Raw genomic sequence first — 25,147 nt, 5'->3', positions numbered from 1 at the left:
AAACAACTGATTATTATGATATGGAGAAATAGTGTGAAATGGGGACAATGGACATCGATTGTGATTGTATATGTCTGCTCAGGAATGTGTGTATGGTGACTAGTCATGGGTGCGGTGTCTGGTCACATAGGCACACAGCTCTGAGGAGACAACTACAGTTTTGAGGAGACGCCTGCCCTTCTTCCTCTAACAAAGGGGCTATTTAAAAGAGAATGAGAGAAGATGAGAGACATTCAAATGCTATCTAGAGGGAGGGAGTGCTAAGTCTCCTTGCTGGAGAAGATTGGATGGTCACAAGGACACGAATCACCTTTCCTTGCTGAAGAAGATCAGATGGTCACAAGAACATGAATCACCTACAAGACCTGCAAGACCACCACATTCCAGGAAACGGACTGATAAGCTAATTAACATACGAAGCGGGGTTTAGGTAACAAATATGTATAGGCGCTAATTGAATATTCATTTGTTTCATTGTATAAATGTGGGATGGTTCGTCACTTCGGGCATGCACGCTTGTGGAGGAGCGATCCCCCGTGCATCTGCGCGCAATAAACATACCTACTTTATAACTTTCGAGTTATAGAGTCTAATTCCGCACGTCAATTAGTTTATATACGCAAAATGCTGAAATTCAGTTCAAGTGCTCTCCCAGATCAAGCTACGTGTAATGGATTCTAAGCTACATTACCATAATATATACCTTTTCCCTTCAATTTTAAATGTGCTGTCACAGATTTTGATACTACATCCATAGATGCACCGACATCAGATTTAGTAAGAGACAATTTGAATCTAAGATGCCTTCACATGTAGCAGATTTAAGAATGTAATCCAATTTGCTTTATATAAGAAACAAGTCTTATGAGATTACCTTACAAATCCCAGGAACCTATTCACTGCATGATTTCATATCAAGAAAAAACACAGCTCTTACAGAGAAGACTTCATCTTATGCTTATACCAAGAAAGTATCAATATGAATACACGTAAAACAAGCTTAAGATAAATCATACATGATAAAGCATGTTTTGCTTTCCATGGCCAGAGACTCATTCAGTCATTCTAGTTCACATCTATGAGCAGATCATAAATACAAATGTAGGTTTTCACCTCAAGTGATGTACCACATAACAGAAATACCTTTTAAATAAGATAATGACATGTGTATTTAAAGTAACACTGTCAGTTCTGAAATTACCACAAATGGGTTTCTACTAACACAAATGTGTCAGCAAGCATGACACCAACAGCTGAACTGCAGTGTGCAAAGGAAAGCTCAAGTTTCTACAGACGTCTCTGGTCTGATACAGCAAAGATGAGAGAACTTCAGTTGCTGACGCTAACCAACATTTAACACCGCTTTTTTCCTTAGAGCTGATAAAAGGATTACGTACCCAAGCTCTTGTCTATTTTTCTAAATAAACAGGGAACAGAAATTACTACTCCCTAAAAAGCTGCCTTCTCCACAACAGAGAATGCCATTTAAAAAATGGCATTTACTGACAAAGAACACAGCAATTACGGCGGTGTCAGCTAATGGTGGGTCAGATTCTTTCCTACAGCAACGTCCACTGCAGTAGCCAGGTATCAAATAAAGCAGCTGGAATACACCCAGCAGCCTATCTACAGACCAGCAGAGGGAGATCCGGCAAAATGCTGCTGTGACTGCTCTGATCCCACTATGAACCCCTTTCCATACCTGACAAGGTTACATAGCCTTAAGGCATCACTCAGCTATACGCTTCCAAGATTATCAACTATTTGAAAGAATAAAATTGTGTCACATTCTCACTTAAATGCTATCATAAAGGGAGAAAAAAAAAGAACTTTATACTACTATAATATATCCACGGAACATGCCAAGAAGGACCAAACAATTTCTGCAGATTCACTTTAAAGGCTTTTTTAAAATCAGTATAGCTCAACTGTGAAGTAGTGATTTAAAAACAAACTAAAAAACCTCTAGCTATTTAAAGGATATTATTTGAAAGGCAGCATTTCAGCCAGTTGCTGATGTGGCAATTTTTATTTTGAACACATGATCAACATTTTACAATTTGAAAGGAAGATCATTCTATTAAGACAAAGCAGTTAAAACATGAATTTTTTTGGCAAAAATTGTGAATTCTTCCTGTTCCTTCATCTCATAAACACATGCTTCTCCAAGTTTTGGAAATTTCTGTTTTCTCAGTGTTCTCTAGGCAAGGCTACATTCAAAATCAAAAGTTCTAAGCAGCTTATTTTTTCTGAGAACTGGAACTGTTACTTCTCCAAATTAAACATAACTACAGTAGCTTTACTGTACTACACCCTCAGCACTGCCAGTGAATTCTGCAGCATGCATTAGTCTCTACCGACCATCCCAAGCTATGAACAGACTTGCATATAACAGGCAGCAATCACCTGGATGCCCTTGCTTCATTTACCTAGTAGCAAAGTATGGATTTTGCTGCTGCATTACGAAACCTCATAGCAAAATACATAGCAAAAATACATTGTTCTATACTGTGTATACAGAAAACATGAGTAGACAATCAGCCTCTTCTGGCAAATTATAAAGATTGCAATGATTATTGAAAAGGGAATTAATGGTTACCTAAAGACAACTGCCAGATACATACGGCTGAAGGAAGGGAAAACAGGAGGGAAAAGAACATGGGCTACATTACTGAGAAGAAAATGGAAAAGGTGGGCCTTCCTTTCCTAACTTCCTCTCAAAGAGCCTACACACTATAAAGTGCTCAACTATCCTGGATTTTGCTTGCTGCTAAGACACAGTAATAGGCAAATCAGTTTAACTTACATTTTTTCCATGATGGTTTGCTCCTCTTGCAATCCCTTTCTCTACTCATGCCCTGTGCCACCAGCTCCCAGATCGATTTGTTTTTTCATTCTTACTTTCTTAAAAATATTCTGAAGCATGTGTGGGACATTTAGCCCACTCTCTACCATAGATCCTCCCTTCATAATTCATCAATCTTTTCTTCAACAAGCCAGAGTACGCAATCATCTGTCCCAAGTTCTGTCTCTGGGGAAGCCTCTCCCTTGCCTCCAGAGGAAAACCTCCATATTAGAGAGAGGAAGAACTACCAACCACTCACGCAGAAAATGGGGCAAAAGCTTAACTGATCTGAGCTGCAACAAAAGTTGATGAGAAAGGCTGCCTTGAACAGACATCAGTAAGTCACTTTCAAACACACGTTGTGCCCACAGCTTTATTGCTGTTGGAGAAGTACCATCCCAGCTCTCTGGCCTCCTTTCTGCCAGTAATCCTCCTTCACACCCCTTCAAAGAGGGTGGTCCTGCCACCCCAAATCTTCAACGGACAGTAGCAACATATTTTTTTCTGAGTATTTTTAGAAAAACAGGATGATTTTGCAAGCTTTTCTATCCCCCTGGATAAGAAGTGCCTGGATACATGAGAACAGCTTCGATGTATCAACTGAAATTAATAGCCTACTTAGTGCACTTGCAACCACATTACTTCTGGAGAAATTTTAAGAAAATTTAGCACCCTTTCAAGTCTTCCAAGATTTGGATTGCAAAAGAATGACTGGTTTAAGCTGATAATGTTAAAAATCAAGAACATAATCATAAACAATTCACTACAGAAATAATTTAGTCAAGAACTATGTGAAAATTATAGCCGCTATACATTGTACCCTGTTTAACTGCCAAGAACTTCAGAATAGAGTATCTCCTTATCACAAGCAAATCACCCAACAGGGCATTCAGCATTTCCCAGTCCTACCATTTCTGGCCCACATAAACTAGAAAGATATAAAGATTGGGAAGGACAAAGATCAGTGCCTGGAATGGATATTCACAGGGTTTTTTCACTTTTTTTTATTACTATAAATACTTGGAAGCCTTGTCTAACCAGAGATGCAAGAGCTGTCATTGCTGCATTATGGCATGTTGTGTTGAGCAAGATGTACATTTGGTAAGGGTTACTCTCCCTGTTTTCTCTTACAGCGGGAGAAAAATATTTACATTTTTAAAACTGTTCCCATGCAGTGAGGGAACAGATTTTGCACATAACTTTCCTGCTCTCCAGCCTGTCATGGAAAACGTGTACAAAGTTTGCACAGAGAACACAAGATGGCAAATACTGTCTGAAACTGAACAGGGACCTTATGGGCTAACAAAGAAGAAAGACACAACCTGCAAAGCAACAATAAAGTATCTTTCATAATGCCACAAATCAGATACACTACAGGACATATTTTAAGCCATCTGGTTCACTGACAGTTTCATTTGCTTATCAGTGTTTCCAGAAATAAGCTGAATGAATGAGTTTCCAAAAGAGAAAACAATGAAGTGCTTTATGATAACAGCAAAGAACAGAATACATTGATGATACTCAAAAGGTATCTCACCTTTTTCCTCATAAGAGGGAAATATGTACACTTATGTGTCTGTGACAGCTGCCATCACAAATTTACATGAAACGCCTCATTAAATAAAAATGCAAGTGGCTGCTTGATACATCTTTAAGACATAGGAATACCTCCAGTGAAATATTAATTAACAGCACAATTTTTTCCATATATCAATGATACAGTTACCACATGAATAATCAGGTCTCTATCAGAAATGCCAAAAAAGACCGAGTAGTTACAATGATAACAGGATTATCCTGAGCTACATTACCCTGACTGCAAAACCAGTAAAAACACCTTCTGCAAGGTTATTTTTAATAGACTATGATAAGCAGCTATTTTAAGCAGAAATTTATTACCAATCTGGCTCACTGCTTTGCCCCAAAAACAGTTGCACCAACACAAACAGAAGCCACTGTGGGTAACCAAAGACTGCTTTAGCAGGCTTTACCAATGAAAATACCTCAGGATTGGGTTGCACAAAGGCTCCAGTTGTAGTAATAAACTTAAAAGGGAAAAAATGTATCTTGATTTCTCTTGCATGCAACTACCGCTGGCTGAAGTTAGTTCTGAATGACAGAACTTTTCAGTCATCTACCCTCTCTAATACAGTAGCTCCTACCATTGTAACTATCCTTAGTTCTACTTCAGGCTGCTAACTCCAAGTTCTGTTCTTCTCCTAAGCCTCTGTCTTCTTTCTGAACTGAACACAGAAAAATATACAAAAAATCCTACACACCTGTACCAAGGCATCCCAAATTAACAAAGCAGTATTTAAACTCTCAAGCAAGTATTTTAAACTACAAATATTTTATACAACACAAATGTCATACTTTAACTTAAAAATTTTAAAATTGGCCCTCCCCCAAACTGGGACCATAGCACTGCTACACGACTTGCTCTGCACAGAACACAAATGGACAGTGGGGGGAAAGGTAATTTAACATGCATTCAACATCGTACTGTACAATCATTCTTTTGGATCTGAGCTGGCCTGGTAACACTACAACTGTATTTGCAGAACACATTTGAGAGAATAATTTTGCTCCTTTTAAGTTGTATGTATTCAAAGAAAGCTGAAATGGAAAAAAAAAAAGGTATCTATATGTACTCAGAAGCTAGCAGAGATCTGCAGCACTCATTGGCTTCAGATTTGTGACTACAGGTATCAGGTCAGTGATGTGACAATTTACAATTTCAGTAAATATGCGGTACATTTTAACTTAAAGGAAATGTGTGCCCTAGCAAAGACTATATACCTCTACAAAAAGTGAACATAAAAATAAATTCAAAAAAGAACTTTGTCTTCTGTTCATCTCACACTTACCTTTTTTGGTTTAAGAATAGGAAGGCAAAGCAAAAAATATAGCTTAATCCGTTAAAATACATTTACATTTGTAGTGATGAGTTTAGCAAAGCAGAAGAAAATTTCAGAAAAATCGCTCAGTCAGAGGGAAATTGCTTTCCACAGACTGACCTAATAAAACTTCAAGTAACCTGTGATATTAACAAGCAACAACCACAAATAATGAGTAATACCAGTTGGCTCAGTCCTACTGGCTCTGGAAAAGCCTGAGGTGAAGCTCAAGAGTGACTAACTATTTTACATGCCATATGGCACCCCATCCTACCACATTTTGGTTGCAAACATCACGAGAAGAACTATTTGCTGTTCTCTTCCATCTGTTGGTTTGCATCATTATCCAGAAAACTGTGGCCCTGTTCATGACGGCATTTGAGTATCTGTTTCCCTTAGACCAGCTGAATTGTCTCCATAATTTCATGTTAAAATCTTGTTAACTTTAAAGATAGAAGTGAAGTAATTTCCTAAAATGAAGCCTGGAAAAGTTCTGCAGCTTCATAAGAAAAGTTCAGCAGTTTACAATAAAAATAAAGTTTTCACATATAAAATTATTTTTATGTGAATTTTAATAAAAGTATCCAAAAAGATGAGAATCCCACTGAAACAGCTAAAGTTACAACTTTAGATGAGAAAGAACATTATAGTATCCTCAAAACCATGAGTGACAATCTACTTCTTTAGATTTTCCAATGGCTTTTCCAACAACCATTAGTGCCAACCTCCAGCTGAAGTCTATTTCTCTCACTAACTAAGCAAATTTCTCAAATCCTGAAGCGTTCTTTTATTCTCCATATGAGTAAGCTTTAAGTGAAATCAAAGTACAATATTATAATCATACTTGTGTGTTAAGCTGATGTTTGCAGAGGGGCTAAAGGCTCACCAAAGACAGTCTCATTAGAAGACCTTGCCTGCTGTCTTGTGTGTAGTCCCCAACAAGATTAAATGGAAAGCTGTCAGTACTTGCTCACAAGTTAATCGGAAATAAACTGAAAGACCAGTTTGCTTCTCTAGAAACATCTTTAAAGCATTTGGGGAAAAGTAAATGTAAAATCTGCATACAGTTGCAGTTTTAAAAGGGGTACAACCTGGACAACCAGCACTACTAAAGATTTTGCAGAGTCTTTATCATAGAAGTGAAGTAGTAAGCATCATCATTCCATACCAATTTCAATACAGGCCACCACATTTTGTTCAAGAAAACATTACTCATAGTTACTGTGTCAGGACACCCTCTTGCAAAAGCCTGTGCTCCAATTCTGCCAAACACTGGACTAAACAACTGCTATGGTCTAGCCTGCATCTGACTGTACCTTGAGCTTCATTACAGAGATTGTCAGCAGCTCCCTGTTCTTGCCTTCCATGACGCATAGCTAATAACCTTGCATGATCATACAGTAGAAATTCAGTACAGTTTGTAAGAGCAAAATGACAACTCAATGTAACAGAATCAATCTTACCATCTGAAAAAAAAAAAAAATCCCATTCACTGGAAAGGTTTTCTATGTACCAGTCAAAGGAGATCATTTGAACAAAACCACACAAATAATTTTAAGAATATGATGTTAATGCATATGGGTATTTTTAGAGTAACAGACTAAAGTTTTGGACTGTCATAAATTTACCTAACAACAACAACAAAAAAAAGTGCCCAAAACCCCAAGCACTAAAATAGAACCTACACTTTTTACATTACGTGATTTTTAAAGTTTTACTATTTTTCAACCCAATTCAAGAGCATAGACACCTGTATTTATCTTAAAACACAGAAAGACCAATACAGGAGCAGACCCATGGCCTACTAGTCAACACTAGACAAGCCAAAAAAAGGAACAAGCATTCTCACAGTCAAAGATTAAGTGAGCTACTTCTGCATAAAACATTAACCAACGGTCTTCCTGAATTCTGATTTATCACAGTTTTTTATAGTATTACGTGACCAAGGCATTTCTCACGACCCAGGCAAGAGCTGTAGTTGCTTGTTACACTTTCTGTGTTAGAAATCCACACAAAATTACACTGGTGCCCAAGGCTTATTATTAATTCCCCTTGGAGACAGGTAGCCATGCTTATGCAAAAGTACTAAATTACAGCAATTTTATCAGATAGCTACTGTTCCAGAAGCTTCCTCTTGTAGCATTGGAGCTTCTCATCACTGCCTCAGCTTTTATAATCTTACATTTATTCCTGATCAGCATAAATTTATTTATTTTTATGTAAATACTACTTTTCATGGTAACTAGAATTTTCATTATACTTGGGAGCCTGAAAGGAACAGCCGTATGTGATACACAGCAGATGATTAAAGCACAAACTAACTAATGATGCTGCCTCAATTATAAGGGAACCATGATTTGTCCTTTCAAAATTAAGAAACTTTCCAAAAACTGCACAGTGGTCATATGAGAGAGCCGTGCAAGCAGGCAGGAAGATAAGTATTAAACTGTCTGAATTGCTATCCTGTTTATTATTTAGTACAATAAAACAACCTAAGAGTCAAAATAAAATACAAAAAGACCAGATGGATGTCTAATAGCAGCGTACAGGCCAAATAAGCACCATACTGCCAACTCCATAAGTGAAGGCCCTGCCAAGAAGCCAGATGTAGCTAGTGGAGTATCTCCTACAGCTTGGCATCAGTGCACTTTATTTTCCATATGCAAATGACAAGAAAAGCATAATACTGTGTATTTTATCTGGCTAGATTAATATTTTCTTTTATTTTTTCAGTCCATCTAACTTCTGTGAGGGAGTAAGTAGACGCAAAGAACTGATACACTCAAAAGCCCACTTACATTAGCATATTTTCTCTACTTATACCAACATTCACTTCCATAACATAATTAGCTTAAGATTTTTGCCTTTCAGAGAAACACTGTTCAATAATTCTGTGGGAATACATGCTTGTAACATGGTCAAATTCCAGCTAGAGGGAATGCTGCTCAGTTTCAAAGGCCATCCACTTAGCATCAAAGGGAAGTTTTCTGCTTCCTACCTAAACTAACCTACCATAGCTGAAGATTTTAATTAAGGAAACAAATAAAAATTTTCTATCACATACCTCTTAGTATTATGCAAATGTAAAAGTGTAATTTACTGTCATCAGAACACTATCCAACAGTGTTGTAAGCATTTAGTTTTAAAGATCTGTGCAAGTCACCAGTTTACTAACTATCCAGTGGACAAATAAATGCCAAGGATAAACAAAATAACCTAGTTACACTGCAGAAGACAAATGCATGTTACTGAGTTTAATAAATATTTACAAATATGCCTCTTAAGAACTCCATCTAAGACCTGAACTTGGAACTTCAGTTGAAGTACTGTACACAATGGTGCAATGACACAGTTTGATAGCCAAACAGCACAGCTGCAGCAATACTGCTGATACTGAAACATACTCAAAGCTCTTAGTTCGCTAATCGCAGCGGTAGGCAGCTGATAACATTATTCCTAGACGTTTTGCTCTAGTATTCAGTAACTGGTTTGGATCAGACATCATTGGGGTTGAAGAGCTATGATAAAAATGTCCTGTGTAAATGTCCTATCATTCTCAATATGGCTAATTTATTTCTTCTGAAGTACTCCCTATAAATCTTTAGCTTACCCTGCAGCTAAGCCACAATACTTCATGTGGCAGCAAACTACTACCACAAGACATGATCACGATCTTACTACTAACTGTCAGACACACTTAATAATGAATACAAAATATGAATATTCAAGAAATGTTAGTCTGTATACATCCTTGGCCTGCTTCATCATGAAATTTCTTGTAAGTGTTTTGTATTTAAAAAGGAAATTAAGAAGTACTTTTCATGTTGTACTGCTCACCTTCTAAAAGATTATAAAAGCATGAAAAACTAATGGAATAAAATTATTAACATCAGTGGAGAAGAATCAAGACATAATACAGGGAGCAAAAAAGCTGCCATTATTTTCCCCTTTTGTTTCCTATAATTCAAAAGGAGGAAAAAAATAATCAAAGGGCTTATAGTTTCAATAAAGGAAATACTCTTTATAATTTCCTTAAAATCGATTAAAAAGGCCAGAGACAGTATCAAAAAAGTGATCTACTATTTCTTTTTTTGTCTTAATTCAGGCAGATTGAGTTCTATAGTTCTCAAACTACTGAACTTAAAACAATTTCTGAACAGTTGAGCTGACAGAGTAATGTCAAAAGTCTGAACATAAATAATTAAAACATCAATTGTTATTAAGCTATTTACAATTATTTCATACAATTAACTTTTGGGGGATATTCTTTATAAACTATAGATTACAAGTAAACAAAATCAATGTTTACTTGTTACATGTTACAATGTTAAAAAAAAAAAAAATACATAAGGAGTGTTCTCTCATTTTGTATCTCCTGATGTTTAATTTTTCAGCTGTGAAAGTACAAATGTATAAAGTATTTCAAGAACTATGCCACAAAATTACAACTCATTTTACATAATCTTAAAAATTCACAAAAATCCAGTTAAAATACTTAGTACTCATACATTGCAAGAGATGTACCCATGCATTGTTTATGTAAACAAATAAATGTCCACTCCACTAAGAAAACAGAAATTGAATCAAGACTAAGAAATAATTTCAAAACCTAATGCTCCCATACATGAATAGTTTCAGTATTTTTGAAACTGCTTATTTTACTGATTTCTGGTTAGTTAGCCATAATGCAGCATTCACAAAAATTCTGACTTTTATAAGGTGAACATTCCTTGTGTATAACAGCAGTTTAATGTATACATTTATTATGAATTAACAGGTAGCACTGACGGAGCAAGACACACATGAAAAAATCCACATCTGTGTAACTAACAGCAGGCATATATATGTTTCCCTTCGTTCTTCATCCCAAAATAGAGAAATACTGGCATCCAATTTTTTTTGGTAACGAATACACTTTTTATTAACATACCCTGATTGTGACTTAAGGCAATGTGGTAAAAATTTATTAAATTGACTACTTCTTATGAAAAAGTCTGTGGCTTTAATTAGGGATCGCTTATCTTGGACAGGGAGCTCAGGCAGCTCAAGGACAACTTCAATGAGCAGGTGGTATTTGCCTTGAGCCCCCTGAACCAGCAAGATATGAGCAGGACCATCCAGACAATAAATACTGTGTAGCTGTGTCATGGCAGTAACTCCACCATACTCGGGTGTCTGGCCAATGTCCCTGTCATGTGTGAACCTTACAAATCATGAGATAGTGCACACCTGCACTTAGCCTAAAGTTAAAAGTTTACATATGCTAGCTGTAGAGGAATGAAGCTGGGTTAATTAACATTGGTAATATGCAGCTGTGGGCTGGCTTCAGGGGCGGTGGGTCGGCTGATGTAGACCAGGTGCAGCTGTGGCTGGTTCTGTTAAGGGGTTGGGCAGCCAAGGAAGAGACAAGGCAGAAGCAGAGAGAAGAGAGAGAACACATGCCCAGGATGAGGAGAGACTAGGAGAAGGCAGCAGAGGGACTGGTATGAGGAGTATGTTGGTATGAGATGGTAAAAGACCTTGTTGCAGCCCGCTAGTTTAGAGAGTGCTGTGACAACTGATGCCCCGTGTGAGGCCCTTCAGATTATGAGACTGAGTGTACTGAGTGATGACAGCAGTGATGGCTGTGCTGGGGGATGTCTGAACTTCTGAACAGTGATGGTGGTGCCCAATGTAGCGGAGACAGGCGGGGATAGCCTGCGATCCAGATCACGTTGAGATAGGCGGGAAGAGCCTGGGGATCTGGATCAGATGCCAGTAAAGGTGAGCCATTGGGGTCAAAGACAAGGAAGCCTGACTGCCGTGGAGTTAAGAGACTGAGGGTAATGGGCAATAGCAGTGGAGTACATGGCCAGACATGGCAGCAGCCCCACAGCAGTGGTGGGTCCAGAGCAGGTCTGGCCAGACAGCGATGATGGTGTGCTGGGGGAAGGCACGGGAGCAGCATGGTGCTGTGGGCAGCTCCCGCTGTTGCTGCTGCTGCTGAGCCTGGTGGTATTCTTGCCGGTGTTTACGTACTCGTTGAAGGTGTCTCCAGTTGTAAAAAAAATGAGTGACCACAAGATGCGGAGAAGCTTGTTGGAACATGGAGTAATGTATTAGTACTGTATTCTAGATCTGCTGTTGATAGCTCATTCAGGTTACTGTCCGGTGTGACCCAAGAGGTGAAAAGACGAGGCAGTAAGTTCATCAGAATCCCACTCTGAAGAAAACAAAATCCCAGATTTCAAGAAAGCAGATGAGAAGAAAGATGATCAGCCCCCAGAAGCTGAAAAGCCCAAGATAAAATTGAAGAAGGGATATGTGTGTAAGTTCAGGGACAAATTGTCTGGACTGCATGAGAAGTTTATTTGTGAAAAACTTGTGATGATTGTTAAATACGGAAGGCATGAAATGCTAAGAAGAAAAAAAAGAGTTCAGGGACAAGCTGCCCGGACTGTATGAAAAGTTTATTTGTAAAAAGGTTGTGATGATTGTTAAAAACATAAGGCATGAAATATTAAGAAGACAAAAAAAAAGGGGAGGGGGGGAATTGTAGAGGAATGAAGCTGGGTTAATTAACATTGGTAATACACAGCTGTGGGCTGGCTTCAGGAGCGGTGGGTTGGCTGATGTAGACCAGGTACAGCTGTGGCTGGTTCTGTTAAGGGGTTGGACAGCCAAGGAAGAGAGCTGCTGAGGAAGGGAGAGGAGGAAGAAGCAGAGAGAAGAGACAGAGCGTGCCCTGGATGAGGAGAGACTAGGAGAAGGCAGCAGAGGGACTGGCATGAGGAGTATGTTGGTATGAGATGGTAAAAGATCTTGTTGCAGCCTGCTAGTTTAGAGAGTGTTGCGACAGCCAGGTGTGTAAACAATTAGGGTTTTTTTACTGAGTTTAAAGGTGGGCAAGCTCCAGGACTGGGCCAGAAGCCTCACCTACAGGTGGACACACAGCACAGGAATTTTCCCAGTTACTCCTGGTGCTGGCTGCAATGGAGCTTCCCAGCCAAAGTGGGCCTGGATGATGTTAAGGTGGTAGCTGGTGATGTATCCTTTTCTTCACTCTGTAATGCTTTGCAGTAATGATTTGCTTGGCTCCTACTGCTCTTTTATCACATTGTGCAGTTTCCTTTTCACTTGGTGTCCAGTCAACCAGCAAAACAGGCGATTCCCACAATTTAAACAAACTTTAACAGTACCATAAGTGCCATTTTAACACAAATGACCTGCTACTTGTACCAAGGCTACAAGCTCCTGAATAGCATGCAGAGAACACCTCCAAGTTTTCAATTTTAACGTGTGTGCACAACTAACATAAGCAACCTAAGCTAGGCAACACGCACACCAGAACATATGCTTCCTTATGGTTATTTTTGCCATGGAGTTTAAACAGAAGTGTAGTGAGTGCAATGTTTCACATTCCAGTTCTAAAGCAAGAGGGTATTACTGTAATAATCTGTAACAACTTCCATTACAGTTTGGGGAAGCCTTATTATCTAATGCCCATCTCAACTGCAAGAGCGTTTTTTTTCAGCCTCTTGATTTCCAAACCTCAAAGTTTCCTATAAGCACTATTATTTTCTCCATAGTTAATTTTAGCTCACTGACAGCCATCTCACTCTTATTTACCATATTTATCTTATTTTTTGCATAACATTGTCCAGTTTGTCTATTACACTGAAAAGTACATTAACCAAGTTTTACTTCACCACAGAACCAAGCCTTTAATAATTCTTGTGAATGCTCAGCAAACCTTTTCAAGTTCAGCAATATCCCTGAACTGACTGCTGTCAGCAAGAAACAAACAGAACTCTGCAGTGGTAGTGATATCACTAGGAAACAGGATATAATTCTACCTCTCCTGCCTGAGAACCCTTTTATACAGAGAAGGATGATAATAGTCTTCTAATTTTGTTTCACAACAGAAACTCCTGCTTTAATGAGAATTCAGTGAAAGCCCATACTCGTTTTAGGAGCTGTCATCTCCTACCTGCATGATCTAACTACTTTTTTTTTCTAGATAGGTAATTTTGCATTACTCGAATGAGCATAACCTTAGTGGAGAGGATAAAGAAAACCCCCATCTTCTTTCCTACCTTCAAAAGCTGCTTGCCAATTGTTGGACTCATTTTTTCATCCACCATAAGAATTACTATTCCTCTGTCATCCATACCTCGGCGTCCTGCACGACCTGACATTTGAATGTATTCACCTGAGGATATCTAGGATAACATGAGAAAAAGAAAAAAATTAACAAATATTAGAAAAATTGCAAGAACATATAAAGTGCTATTTACAATTATACAGTAAATGACCGTGATGTGTACTAAGACATGAACTTTTCACATGTTGAATTCATTACTCATAAGCTGATTATTAAACTACTAGGAAAAATCCATGACTATGAAAACTGTATGTCAGCAGCTAAGTTATCTAATGCTCCCATAGCTACAATAATTTCCATAGCACAGTGCGTCATTTTAATAAACATAAAACACATTTTACTAATGTCTTATGTGATGGAAGGTTGCTGGGCATGGTGGAGATTTATTAAAATATAATATACATCTTCAAGATACTCACAAGGCACCTTCACCATCTTCAAATAATACTATCACTTCATTTGATCGATTCAAATGTATCATTAACACACTGATACCTAGCAAGAGCTGCTTTATTCTTAATGCCTACTAACCATGAAACTGAAGAGGTTATAAAGGACTGGGACATGGACAAAAGCCAGCTGTAACCGGCTCCCTTTGTCTCCATAGGTTATAAAATAGGGGGTCATGTCATCTGTGGAACCTGCATTCCTCACAACTTCCTGAGTTTCACTTTAAGTCAAATCTCAAAAACTACTTAAGTCAACCATGCTGTATCATTTTTAAAGCAGGAGTTCCACATATCTGATAGCTCAAAGGTACCTCATCCTCACATACATCTTAAGGGCATGCAATCAGACTGAATGAATCATGAAACTGAACAGCCTAAACTAAGACTGAAGAGATGTTTACTTCACAACGCACAAGTCAAGTCACTCATCCTGTTTATCTCAATTTTCCCGGCTCTGAAAGATGAACCATGACACTTACCTACGAAGTTTTGCTGTGATGACTTGTACACCCTTATTACCATTTACATGTGATTCACATAGCTGGTTTTAACGTTTAAAACTTTAAAACTATTTGCTTTCCAGCAAACAACCTCTCTCTCCTTCACCCGTTTCTGTCTTTCTGTGCGCTACCCAAAATAGTCTGCTGTAACAGATCAATACTCTCCAGAGGTAAATGATCTCTTTTCTTGGGTCTGTCAAAACCTGAATTTAGTCATCATTATGATATGATACTGAGCCCAATTATTCCCCACACTCCTCTGACACAGAAGAAAACAACTGGGTCTCACAGTTTTAGACAAGTTGTGAAGAAGTCTTAGTCTAATCCAATGTTTACTGCTAACCTGTTTGACACCCTTTTGCTGTATATATTAAAATAAATAATTTCATGCATAATCTGAATACTCTTCAAGAATTTGTATGCTAATTATGAATGAATTAGTGAACAAAGATTTCTGAAAGAAAAGAAATGTATTCTACTACATTGAAGTGGGTAAGTCAAGAGTAAATTTAAGGCTAGTAAGGTTTAAATAATGCAATTCATTTATTCAACAGAACCTGTTTTTCACTTACCCATCGGAAATCTTTTCCGTCAAATTTGCTGGCACTCGTAAATAGCACAGTCCTGGCTGGCATATTAATTCCCATAGCAAAAGTCTCTGTTGCAAATAAGGCCTAAACAAACAAACTAAAGTTAAGCAAGCAAAACCAAAGACTCTTAAGCAAATGTGCAAGTAGTCAGAAATTGCTACACAAAACCTCTCCAGATTTTACTACTTATATACAGTGAACATGGGAACATACGTGCATTCAATAGCTGAAAACTGGACCAGAAACATTCTTTCCGCCTGCCCTTATTTCCTCTGGGAAAATGTAAAAACTAGTTATATGGGACCATGTAAAAGACTCAAAGGAAAAACACAAGGCGTGCAAATTATATTAATGAAAAATAATTGTTAATTTCCAAAAAATTTCCCCCCAAACCCCCAGAACTTTCATCTAAGGTCAGATTTTTCTGAATGTATATGTATTAGGGCAACCAACAAGCAGCTTGGTTAATGTCTACAGTCGTTTATAGGAACAAAATATATCATAAAATTGTGGCAGAAAATACTAAAAGTTAGATATTGTAAATATTAATACTTTAGAATAAAACCTGGAACACTTAAAACTAAAGCTGTAATTGTGCACTAACACAACACATCTTTCTCCTTATAGAGGAGACAAAACCCCACATGAGGTTCAAGAATTGTTTTTTAGGGTTTTTTCAGATAAAGGTGGAGGCATTTATGCAAGTATTTGCATTTTTCAAGGGAAGGGAGCTGAAATCAATTACATGAATTAAATCTGTGCCATTGGAACAGCCACATGCTTCCAGAGGTGCTGTGTGCGTTTGCAGAACCAGGTACGCAGATCCACAAAATGGGGACTTCCCTTCATGTATCTGTAGCTCTTCTTGAAATTGCCTACTTACTGGTCCACACAATGTTAAAACAATTTTTTTTATAAGTACTAAGCTTTATGCTTCCTGCATTCAAGACACAAAGCGTTTTTCAGTTTGCCATGTGTACTGACTCTTTCACCTTTTTCAGTCAAGGAGTTGTCAAGATCTCCAGTATAATACTAGTGTACGTTCTGAGCTAAGACATACTTCTCAGTTTTTCAGGATTACTGACTGTGGATTCACACAGAGAAAAACCTAAATGTGGACATAAAATACATACCTTTATTAAGCCCTCAGAGAAAAGAATTTCTATGGTTTCTTTTAAGATAGGAAGCAGACCTCCATGATGGATACCAATTCCTCGCTTCAGAAGAGGAAGTACGTGCTCAACCTGGGAATAAACATACAAAGACCGGTAAACAAATTTTAATATTCGTTACTAAAAATTAAAATCTCTATAGAAAACCTCAACACTGCCCTTAGTGCTGATAAAATTCATTATGTCCCGATTTTAAATACAATAAATACTTCTCCAATATTATTTTCCAGTTAGAACTAGGAATGATATGAAGGGTAAATCAGAGACCAATCTTTTCAGCAGACTAGTCTTAAATTTGCTTAGGCCAACTGTGAAGCTATGCCCAAATTTACACATGCAGTTAGTATTTAAATCTGTCTCTATTAAAAAAAAATGCCTCATTTAGAATCAGTTTTGGAAATAGTGATCCTAGTATGAACCAGATACTTTGTTTCAATTTTAGTTGTACTGATTTCATTTATTCCTATGTGCTGTAGGACAGTAATTCAGCACCTATGCCATACAATGCAATTCAGGCTGTAAATGACTGAATTGATCTCTCAAATTCTAAAAACATGATACTTCAAACAAATAACTATATAAATTTAGCTTTGTCTCTGCTTTTTTCTTTCAAAACAAAGATTCTCACTAACAATCTATTAACACTTCGTTACCACCCCAAACCTGTTTCTGAGAATACACTTTTGAGTTATCATGGTCTACAGAGTCCAAAACAGATTACTTTGATACAGTGCCACTGTTACAAACTTACTGTAAAAAGACAGCACATAACACCTTATATATTGATTTTTTTCAAGTTCACAAACAAAACAAGTATGTGAAATCTGAAGTGAGTAGGCAAGGCCAAAAATTAAATGGTTGGGTTTTTTTTCATGGACAAATTGCCATGCTCACAACAAAGATCACTACGCTAAGCAATTATGGACACAAATAAATAAAAAGTGGGAAGAAGTTAATAGTTGTAGTATTTGTTACAAAACTACTGAATCCTATAATATCCTGTCCATTTGGAAACTTGTATTTTCCCACTGTAAAGATAGTCACTGCGCGTGGTCATTATACAATAAATTAGAATGCAGATACATCAATTCAACAATTTGAAAGGCTCAGCAGTCAATACTTCTAAACTGCATACTGCACTCTCGTTTGAACTATTTCCAGACAGTTTTAACCCAGAGATATCTCTTTATAAGCCCTTATGTTTACTTAAAAACTTTCTTAGAAAGAACATAAAACACAGGTAGGAACTCCATGGTTAATTTTGGCATGTTCATTCACTGGAATCACACAGATAGGAATTGTAATCACTGAGTCCTATTTCACAATGCCAAGGAACAATGAAAGAGATATTAAAACCCAAGGAGATGAATAAGAACATCCAGTTTATGATTTCTGTATGCACTATTAAAGACCCACAGGCTCAAAAGTTGCAGAGAACAGGACAGCAGCAGCTACACCTACTCAATCTCACTCACCTGAGGAAGCTTTTTATCTTCATCTGAGAGACAATCAATTGCATTATTGAACACTTCTTCAACCATCTTTTTTTCTTCATCTAAGAAGGCAATTTGTAAGTTATTACAAAATCTAGAAGGCTAATACCATATGTAAATAAAGTGTTACCACATTCTAATATTTACAAAAGTTTACAATAAAAATAGTGTGGAAGAGTGAAGTCAGCACAAAACCACCCACATTGAATCAAGACTTGAATGCAAGCCTGAAGGAGCCTAACAGTAACCAGCAGTAGATGCTCAGGGAAAACAGAACAAACCTTGCAGAATAATCCAAACTTCAGCTGTTTCCAAGCTTGGGATTTCTGAGTTTTATGTACTTTTATTTCGTAAACTTCCCTGTTTCTCTTCTACATACTATTCCCTGTCTGCACAGATACTGAGGTTTCTCCTTTTCCCTGTTGATTCCCGAAGTTTACACTCTTTCTACTTAAGTAATACAAGTATGAAGAATATGTATTCAAAGGTATGATTGAAGAAAATATAAAAATGCATTTCTGCACTTCTGCCAATCTTTACATTTTCTGACAGAAACAGCTGCATTATTTTGCAACACTGAACCACAATGTGCAAATACCAGAGCAAGTAAGGAAGCAAGAACCCTGAACAGTTCACAAACATGAAATGCTAAGTTGCTTTACAACAAATTCCTTATTTTTGTTACAATTCTTAACATTTCTGAGAAGCAATGTATTAAATCTATTTTACAAGCTTGGCCTTAATGCAAAATGAAAAAGTCTTCTTTGTTTACCTTTTGGGTTTTTCTTTGAGGACAAGGTGGAGGAAGGGAACAAAGAAAACTGGATTGGATAGTTGAGAAAGAACAGTCTAGTGGTTTGTTATACAGTTGTTTTGACTTCCAGAAAACAGTCATTTTTCTAATGGACATAACATGAACATTCTGGGAAATACATTTGTTATGATCAGTCTTCTCCCATTACAGATAGAATTTTCCAGGAACTCTTGGGCTATTATTACAGTGAAAGAGGATTTTTGAGAAAGAAATAAAGTTTAAAATAGAGGAACAATTCAACATTTTGATGGTCAAGTACTTTTTGTGCACCAACACTCTCCTACTGAAACTAGCATGATGTAATGCACATTTTTCATTTGTTTTTACACAAAAAGTCCCAAAAGAAACAGAAGTAACTAACCAGAATAACATTTCACATCAAACCACAATTGTGAATAAACCTGTATTTTTATTTATCTGTACCTGTATTGAAATCTAACTTCGTCATCTGAAGTGCATAGGCTTCACAGTCTTTCTTACTGAAGCTGAAAATAATAACAGGTTGGAAATTCCTTTCCATGATCATCTTCACAATTTTAAAAACGTTTGAAGGACCTGCAGAGAAATTATGTTAATTTAAATGTCAATTTAGGAAAAAAGTATCTTATGGAATAACTGAGACACAAGCACAACTTTGTTGTATTATACATTACTTTAGAATGTGATTCAAACTCACCTTTTGTTCCTCCTTTCCTGCCTCTCTGGTCCCCTTTTGCTAGGTCTCCTGCATCTCTAAGTACTTGCATTGCTGTATTAAAATTATCTTCTCTGAAATCTCCCTAGATACAAAACACAACTTTTGTAAGCAATTACTTCTTACACAGTTCACTTAAAAATGCTTAGTGCTTTGCATAGCCAGTACCATTACCCTATATTTACAGGCAGAAGCTAGCAGCTGAGTTTACTAGGTCAATGTCACAGCTCAGAATTACATTGGTGGCTCTGAAGCTACTGCTCTTTGTTCTAACCACCAAACAATCAACCATGGCAGACCTGCTAACTAACACAATAGCAAAACTGACTTTTAGGAATGTCTACAGGAAACTACACTGCCCAATAAAGACCTAGCTTCAAGTGCATTACTACTGTTTACGGCACTAGCTACTGCTACTGTGCAAGCCAGTATGAATTTTAAACCAGCTCTTACTTCACCTAAAACTACAAAAATATTTTGCCCCCTCACCTGAAGTAAAATTTAAACACTACTGCATTTTCTTTTGAGTGAGAAACAGTTAAAGAAACATTGGCTGCTTCATAGATTTACAAAAAGCAGCACGCACTTTGGAAAACAAGGCAAGGATGAGGGCACTTAAGGTATCTCAGCAAAATACTACTCAGCTGACTACACCACATTAGATAATAAAACCAATTTCTTCTATAAGACTCCAAAAATCTAACAGCAATTTAGAGATCACTGTTGCCCATTTGTACCTCATTTGAACACAAACATCCTTTGTACAGCCAATCCAAATCTGGCTAGAGATCAAACGCGTGACTGATATGCAAGGAAAATGATCTTTCCAAAAAACTGAATACTCCTTACATTTTCATCAACAACCAGATGGAGTCCATCTCCTCCTGCTGGGAATATATAATGCTGCAGTGGAGTGGGTCGATAGTCAGTGTAAATCACATGGCAAGGCTATAAAGGAAGAACAGCATACACATAAATAGTTAATGTTTCTAATTGTATTGTAAATTGTTTCTAATTGTATTGTAAAAATGCTTGATGGAAAATCCAATACATTATTATTAAAATAGATCTTTCTAAAAGCCAGAAAGTAAGAACTCACAGAAACTAAGGTAAAAAAGTTTCTTTCACGAACACTGATTTTGTCCTAATGACACTGCTTAAGAAAATGAAAGTTTGCAAATCCTTTAGAGGAACACAGATTGGCTACAAAAATTATTTCTTGTGATCACAAAATGGAAGGATAGTTAGTATGTCCTTCTATATTATTACACAGACTCAAAATCATAGCATCTTCTAAAATCAGAGGAAAACCTGCTAATTTCTATTCTGTAAAAAAGCCTGCAGTATTTCTTACACCACCTAAAAAAGGCAAACAGTCGACTTTTGAAATCATTTAAGGTTTTAATGCATGAAGAAAGCTTGTTTAGAAAAAAAAAGAAACCAAACACTTCCTTTAAATCATTAAATATTACCCACATGGCCTTTTTAGAGCTCTTCAGACAAATTCTCTAAATAACCTCTTATCAGCCCTCTGAAAAATCACCATACATTCATTGTGTTTCAGCATTCAGCATGTTTGTTAAAATCAAGCTCGTGTCTAAGTAAGTGCGGAAAATAAACTTTAAAGAAATAGCTTTAATCTTGCTATTTAGAACTGACAGCCAGTACAGATGCAAAAGTGAGGAGTACAGCTGGAGAAACCAGGAGTGATCTATACCATCATTTATAAGCAATAAGATGATGACTAAATGCTCAGAAGCTCAATTCTCAAAACCAAAGAGACAGTATTACGCCACATGACAACAAGGACAGAGGTACAGCACATCACAAACATTACCTGTTTGTGGAGATGACAGATCCATTCAGCAAACTGACGGGCATTTGGAATAGTTGCAGAAAGGAACACATAATGAACATTGTCAGGGAGCAAAATAATTGTCTCTTCCCAAACCACACCGCGTTCTGAAAATGGAAAAGTCACATAAGAAATTTACATGATTAAAGCCTATTTTTCAGCTCTGAAGCCAAAGAACAACATGCTTAAAGACAAAACAGAACCTAAAAAAATCCTCCCCTACACAAATGGGATATATCAAATGCCTTCAAAGTGGCTTTTGCCTTGGCAAACAAAATGCAGACTGTGATATACAATAACTCTCATATATACATTCAGTAGAAAACAAATCCTGAATGATTTATGCACAAAGACGATTGATTTTAACAGAAAGAATAAAGATTTAATTCTTCATAAGAAAAAAAAATATTCTTAGGAAAAAAAAGATTTCTTAAAAAAAAATCACACATTTAGGATACCTGGATCTCTCATATAGTGAATTTCATCAAAAATAACCCACGCAACCTCTCGCATAACCTCAGAACCTCTGTAGAGCATACTTCTCAAAATCTAGAAAAGGAAAGAAAGACCAAGATCCATCACATGAAATAACAAGTCATATGCTACCGAAATGTAAGAAACTGCCAGAATTTTTGGTTCACATTTACATGCAATATGAAAGCTTATTTTGCAAAAAAACTTAAAAGCATGTAAAGACCAGCTGTGAGATGCTTTCCAAGTTGATTCCAATCTAACATATCTCATGATACGAGATGAACTGGTTTCCATGCAAGTACAGTGAAGGAATATGCACAAAAAGACCACTGTTTTCTTCCCAGCCTCCATGTGGCAGCATATTTGTTACAGGTCTACAGCTCTACTTCTGCCAAGCCACCTTCTTCCCTCACCCTAAGAGATAACCTCTCTGTGATTAATAGGAAATCTTTTGTCAGAAATCAAGTCATCCTGTCTCTCCACCCAATCTTCCCCTACAACAGTTTTCTCCTTAAGACTATACTCCTGTGAGGTCAAGACAGAAAAATTCCAAATCATGGCTGGACAGATATCTGCAACAGAAATATGACAAAAACGTGCCAACAGTACTTTGTTACCGAAGGTAAATGCTATATATTCCTGGAGTACTAGCGTCTAGCATGAACCATTCAACTACCACTCAATGATTTCCCTCTCCTCATTTTGTTTCCCTAGAACAAATTCAGTAAATCTGACTGACTTTCAGTACTTCACATCTAACCAAAGAAAACTCAGTGTCTTGAGCATTCAGGAAATTAAGTTATGCCTTTCTCCATGTAAGAATGAAAGTTCTTGACTGACAGTCCAAAGCATGAATTTACAGAGATTGACATATTTTTTCCAATAACCCAAAGTTAAAACATTAAAGAGAGGCATAATGAACTCTGTAACATCTTCTATACTAATTGGGCTAACAGTAACTTTTATCTTTTAGTATCAGACCTTCTCAGTCAAAAAAGAATAGAAGAAAACATAGACAGATTAAGAATTAATGTCTGATCTTACCTCTGTTGTCATTACTAGACAAGAAGCTGTAGGATTAATAGTGACATCTCCAGTCATCAAACCAACATCCTGAAATTCTTCATACATCTCACGGTACTTCTGATTACTCAAAGCTTTAATTGGACTTGTAAATATCACACGCTGTTTCTCTCTCAAAGCCAGGGCAATTGCATACCTGTATTGAAACATTGTACATATTAAAGTTGTCAGGAAGACATTCAGAGCATATTACTTTCCTCTAATCCTCTGCTTAAAAACATAAAATAAAATATGCAACTTAGAACACCAGTGGAACGATATGAAGCATCTCATATCTAGATTATTAAGTTCAGTGCCATCTTAACTATGTATGCCTCTTTGGAGATTGACATATCATTGACAACAAGTTAACTGAAGTTTTTGGACATCAGAGCGCATCTAGTTTAATCTAAAAATCAAATTATCACTGTCTTATGACAAATTATTATTAGCTGAACACAAGCTCTAATAAAGCTGCAAGTACATTTCACTTCTCACCTCAGGTCAGCAAAGCCATTCCACTGTCAGATCAAACCCTGACAAAAACCATATACTATCTTTTAAACATTTCCTGCCCAGTAAACAAAAATTTGCAAATTAAATCAAATCAACACTTCTGACAAAGCAAACACACAAGAAACTCCTTATTAGTTAAGGCCAGAAGCTAGAAAACAAAGGTATTTTTTCTGAATTAACGCAAAATGGTATTGCAAAATCTTAACTTTCAATCTATAGAATATCTTAATAGAACAAGATTGTTTAAGCCTAAAGGTAAGCTTAAACATGAATTAAGCCTTTCACTATCCACTGAATATGAAAGAAGTAATTTTTATATTCAAGAATAGTCAATTCCATTCTAACATACTGATGGTCCAAACTTTGTATCAAGAAACTGAGACACAACAACAACTGATGGTTCAACAAAATGACACAACAAACCACACCATTCTCTTGTTAGAGCTTGTCAGAAAACTACTTACTCTGCACAAACAGTTTTACCAGCTGACGTATGAGCCGACACTAACACAGACTGGTTATTATCAACACAAAGAATAGCTTCTCTCTGAAAGGCGTCAAGAATAAACGGATACTCCTAAAAAGAAAGAAAGAAAAAGCATTACATAATTTTAGCACAAACAGTAACCTACATCTAATTAATTCTGTGACTGATGTAGTGTTCAAATTACGGGCAGAAATAAAATACTATAGATATTTCTAACTTCAGCTGATCTTAACTCAGTATTTTACAATGACTTTGCATTCAAATCATTTTATCTGATACCACTCCTAAGATCTTTGCTTATGTCTTGCCACATGAAATTAAAATCTTGCTCTGATTACGGAATTTTCTCTGATTTACTAATTTAGGAAGAGAAACTATAAGGTACAATTGAAGCCACCACCCATGTAGAATAGAACTGAAATCACAACAGCCTATCCACTCCATTCAACCGCACCATTTCACTCTACTAAATTTAAAATACAGAAACAACTATCTTACAACAGGCCATCTTTTCATGACAACCTTTTCCAAGATACTTTATGTACTGATAAAGTATGTAATTTTTCCCTCTACCATCATCTACTGCCTAAAGCATATGCAAAAAGAAAAAGAAATGCAATCTATCATACTTTTGCAGCTTTTCCAGTTCTTGGCTTCAAACCTGTGAAGTCTTCATCTGCTGGAAGCGCAACCTATAAAATACATTTTAAATAAAAACAGTTGTAGCATTCATAGTGTCCACTCCAGTGTCAAGGCATGCTATGAAGAGCTGGGCCAAGATATGGGAAGTGCATGAAAACTAATCTAAATTTCTATTACCCTGTTTCTGTGAGCTCGTGTGTCAAGGCTTCCTTCCTTCCTCTCAGTTTTTCAGCCAACATCCCTGTTCTCCTGCCCCAACAATGCTCCTTCTCTCCCTTCTCTGATACTCCCTACTGACTTGTGTGAAATATTTCTACTTCACCTACCTTGGAACACTAGCTCTTCAGGCCGAGACACAGTCATGGCTTCTGGCTGACGGACATTAAAAGCAATTACTCAGCTCACATTGGTAACACTCCCTTTCCAAAGACAACACATTTATACAGGTAAAGTTCCTGTTCCTGGCCATTATCTAACATTCAATCACACTAAGTATTTAAGCTCTCTTCAGTTA

The 25,147-nt window shown here is 37.0% G+C and overlaps 1 protein-coding gene across 1 annotated transcript in view; it reads right to left on the bottom strand.

The window, feature by feature from the left end:
* MTREX (Mtr4 exosome RNA helicase) overlaps nucleotides 1–25,147 on the bottom strand; it is a 50,071-nt gene that overhangs the window by 20,130 nt on the left and 4,794 nt on the right. The window contains exons 4-15 of the mRNA XM_080373100.1: nucleotides 24,621–24,683; nucleotides 23,969–24,081; nucleotides 22,971–23,145; nucleotides 21,911–22,001; nucleotides 21,435–21,559; nucleotides 20,447–20,545; nucleotides 19,580–19,682; nucleotides 19,327–19,458; nucleotides 18,072–18,151; nucleotides 16,558–16,668; nucleotides 15,407–15,508; nucleotides 13,818–13,943 (exon numbers count right to left, since the gene is read on the bottom strand). Coding sequence (XP_080229226.1) covers nucleotides 13,818–13,943; nucleotides 15,407–15,508; nucleotides 16,558–16,668; nucleotides 18,072–18,151; nucleotides 19,327–19,458; nucleotides 19,580–19,682; nucleotides 20,447–20,545; nucleotides 21,435–21,559; nucleotides 21,911–22,001; nucleotides 22,971–23,145; nucleotides 23,969–24,081; nucleotides 24,621–24,683 — 1,320 coding nt within the window. The remainder of the gene's footprint in view (nucleotides 1–13,817; nucleotides 13,944–15,406; nucleotides 15,509–16,557; nucleotides 16,669–18,071; nucleotides 18,152–19,326; nucleotides 19,459–19,579; nucleotides 19,683–20,446; nucleotides 20,546–21,434; nucleotides 21,560–21,910; nucleotides 22,002–22,970; nucleotides 23,146–23,968; nucleotides 24,082–24,620; nucleotides 24,684–25,147) is intronic.

This window comes from Falco punctatus (genome assembly GCF_963210335.1).
Source record: "Falco punctatus genome assembly, chromosome: Z".
Lineage (NCBI taxonomy): Eukaryota > Metazoa > Chordata > Aves > Falconiformes > Falconidae > Falco > Falco punctatus.
Note: the sequence above shows the minus strand (reverse complement) of the source record. Positions and strands in the feature narration are given on the sequence as shown.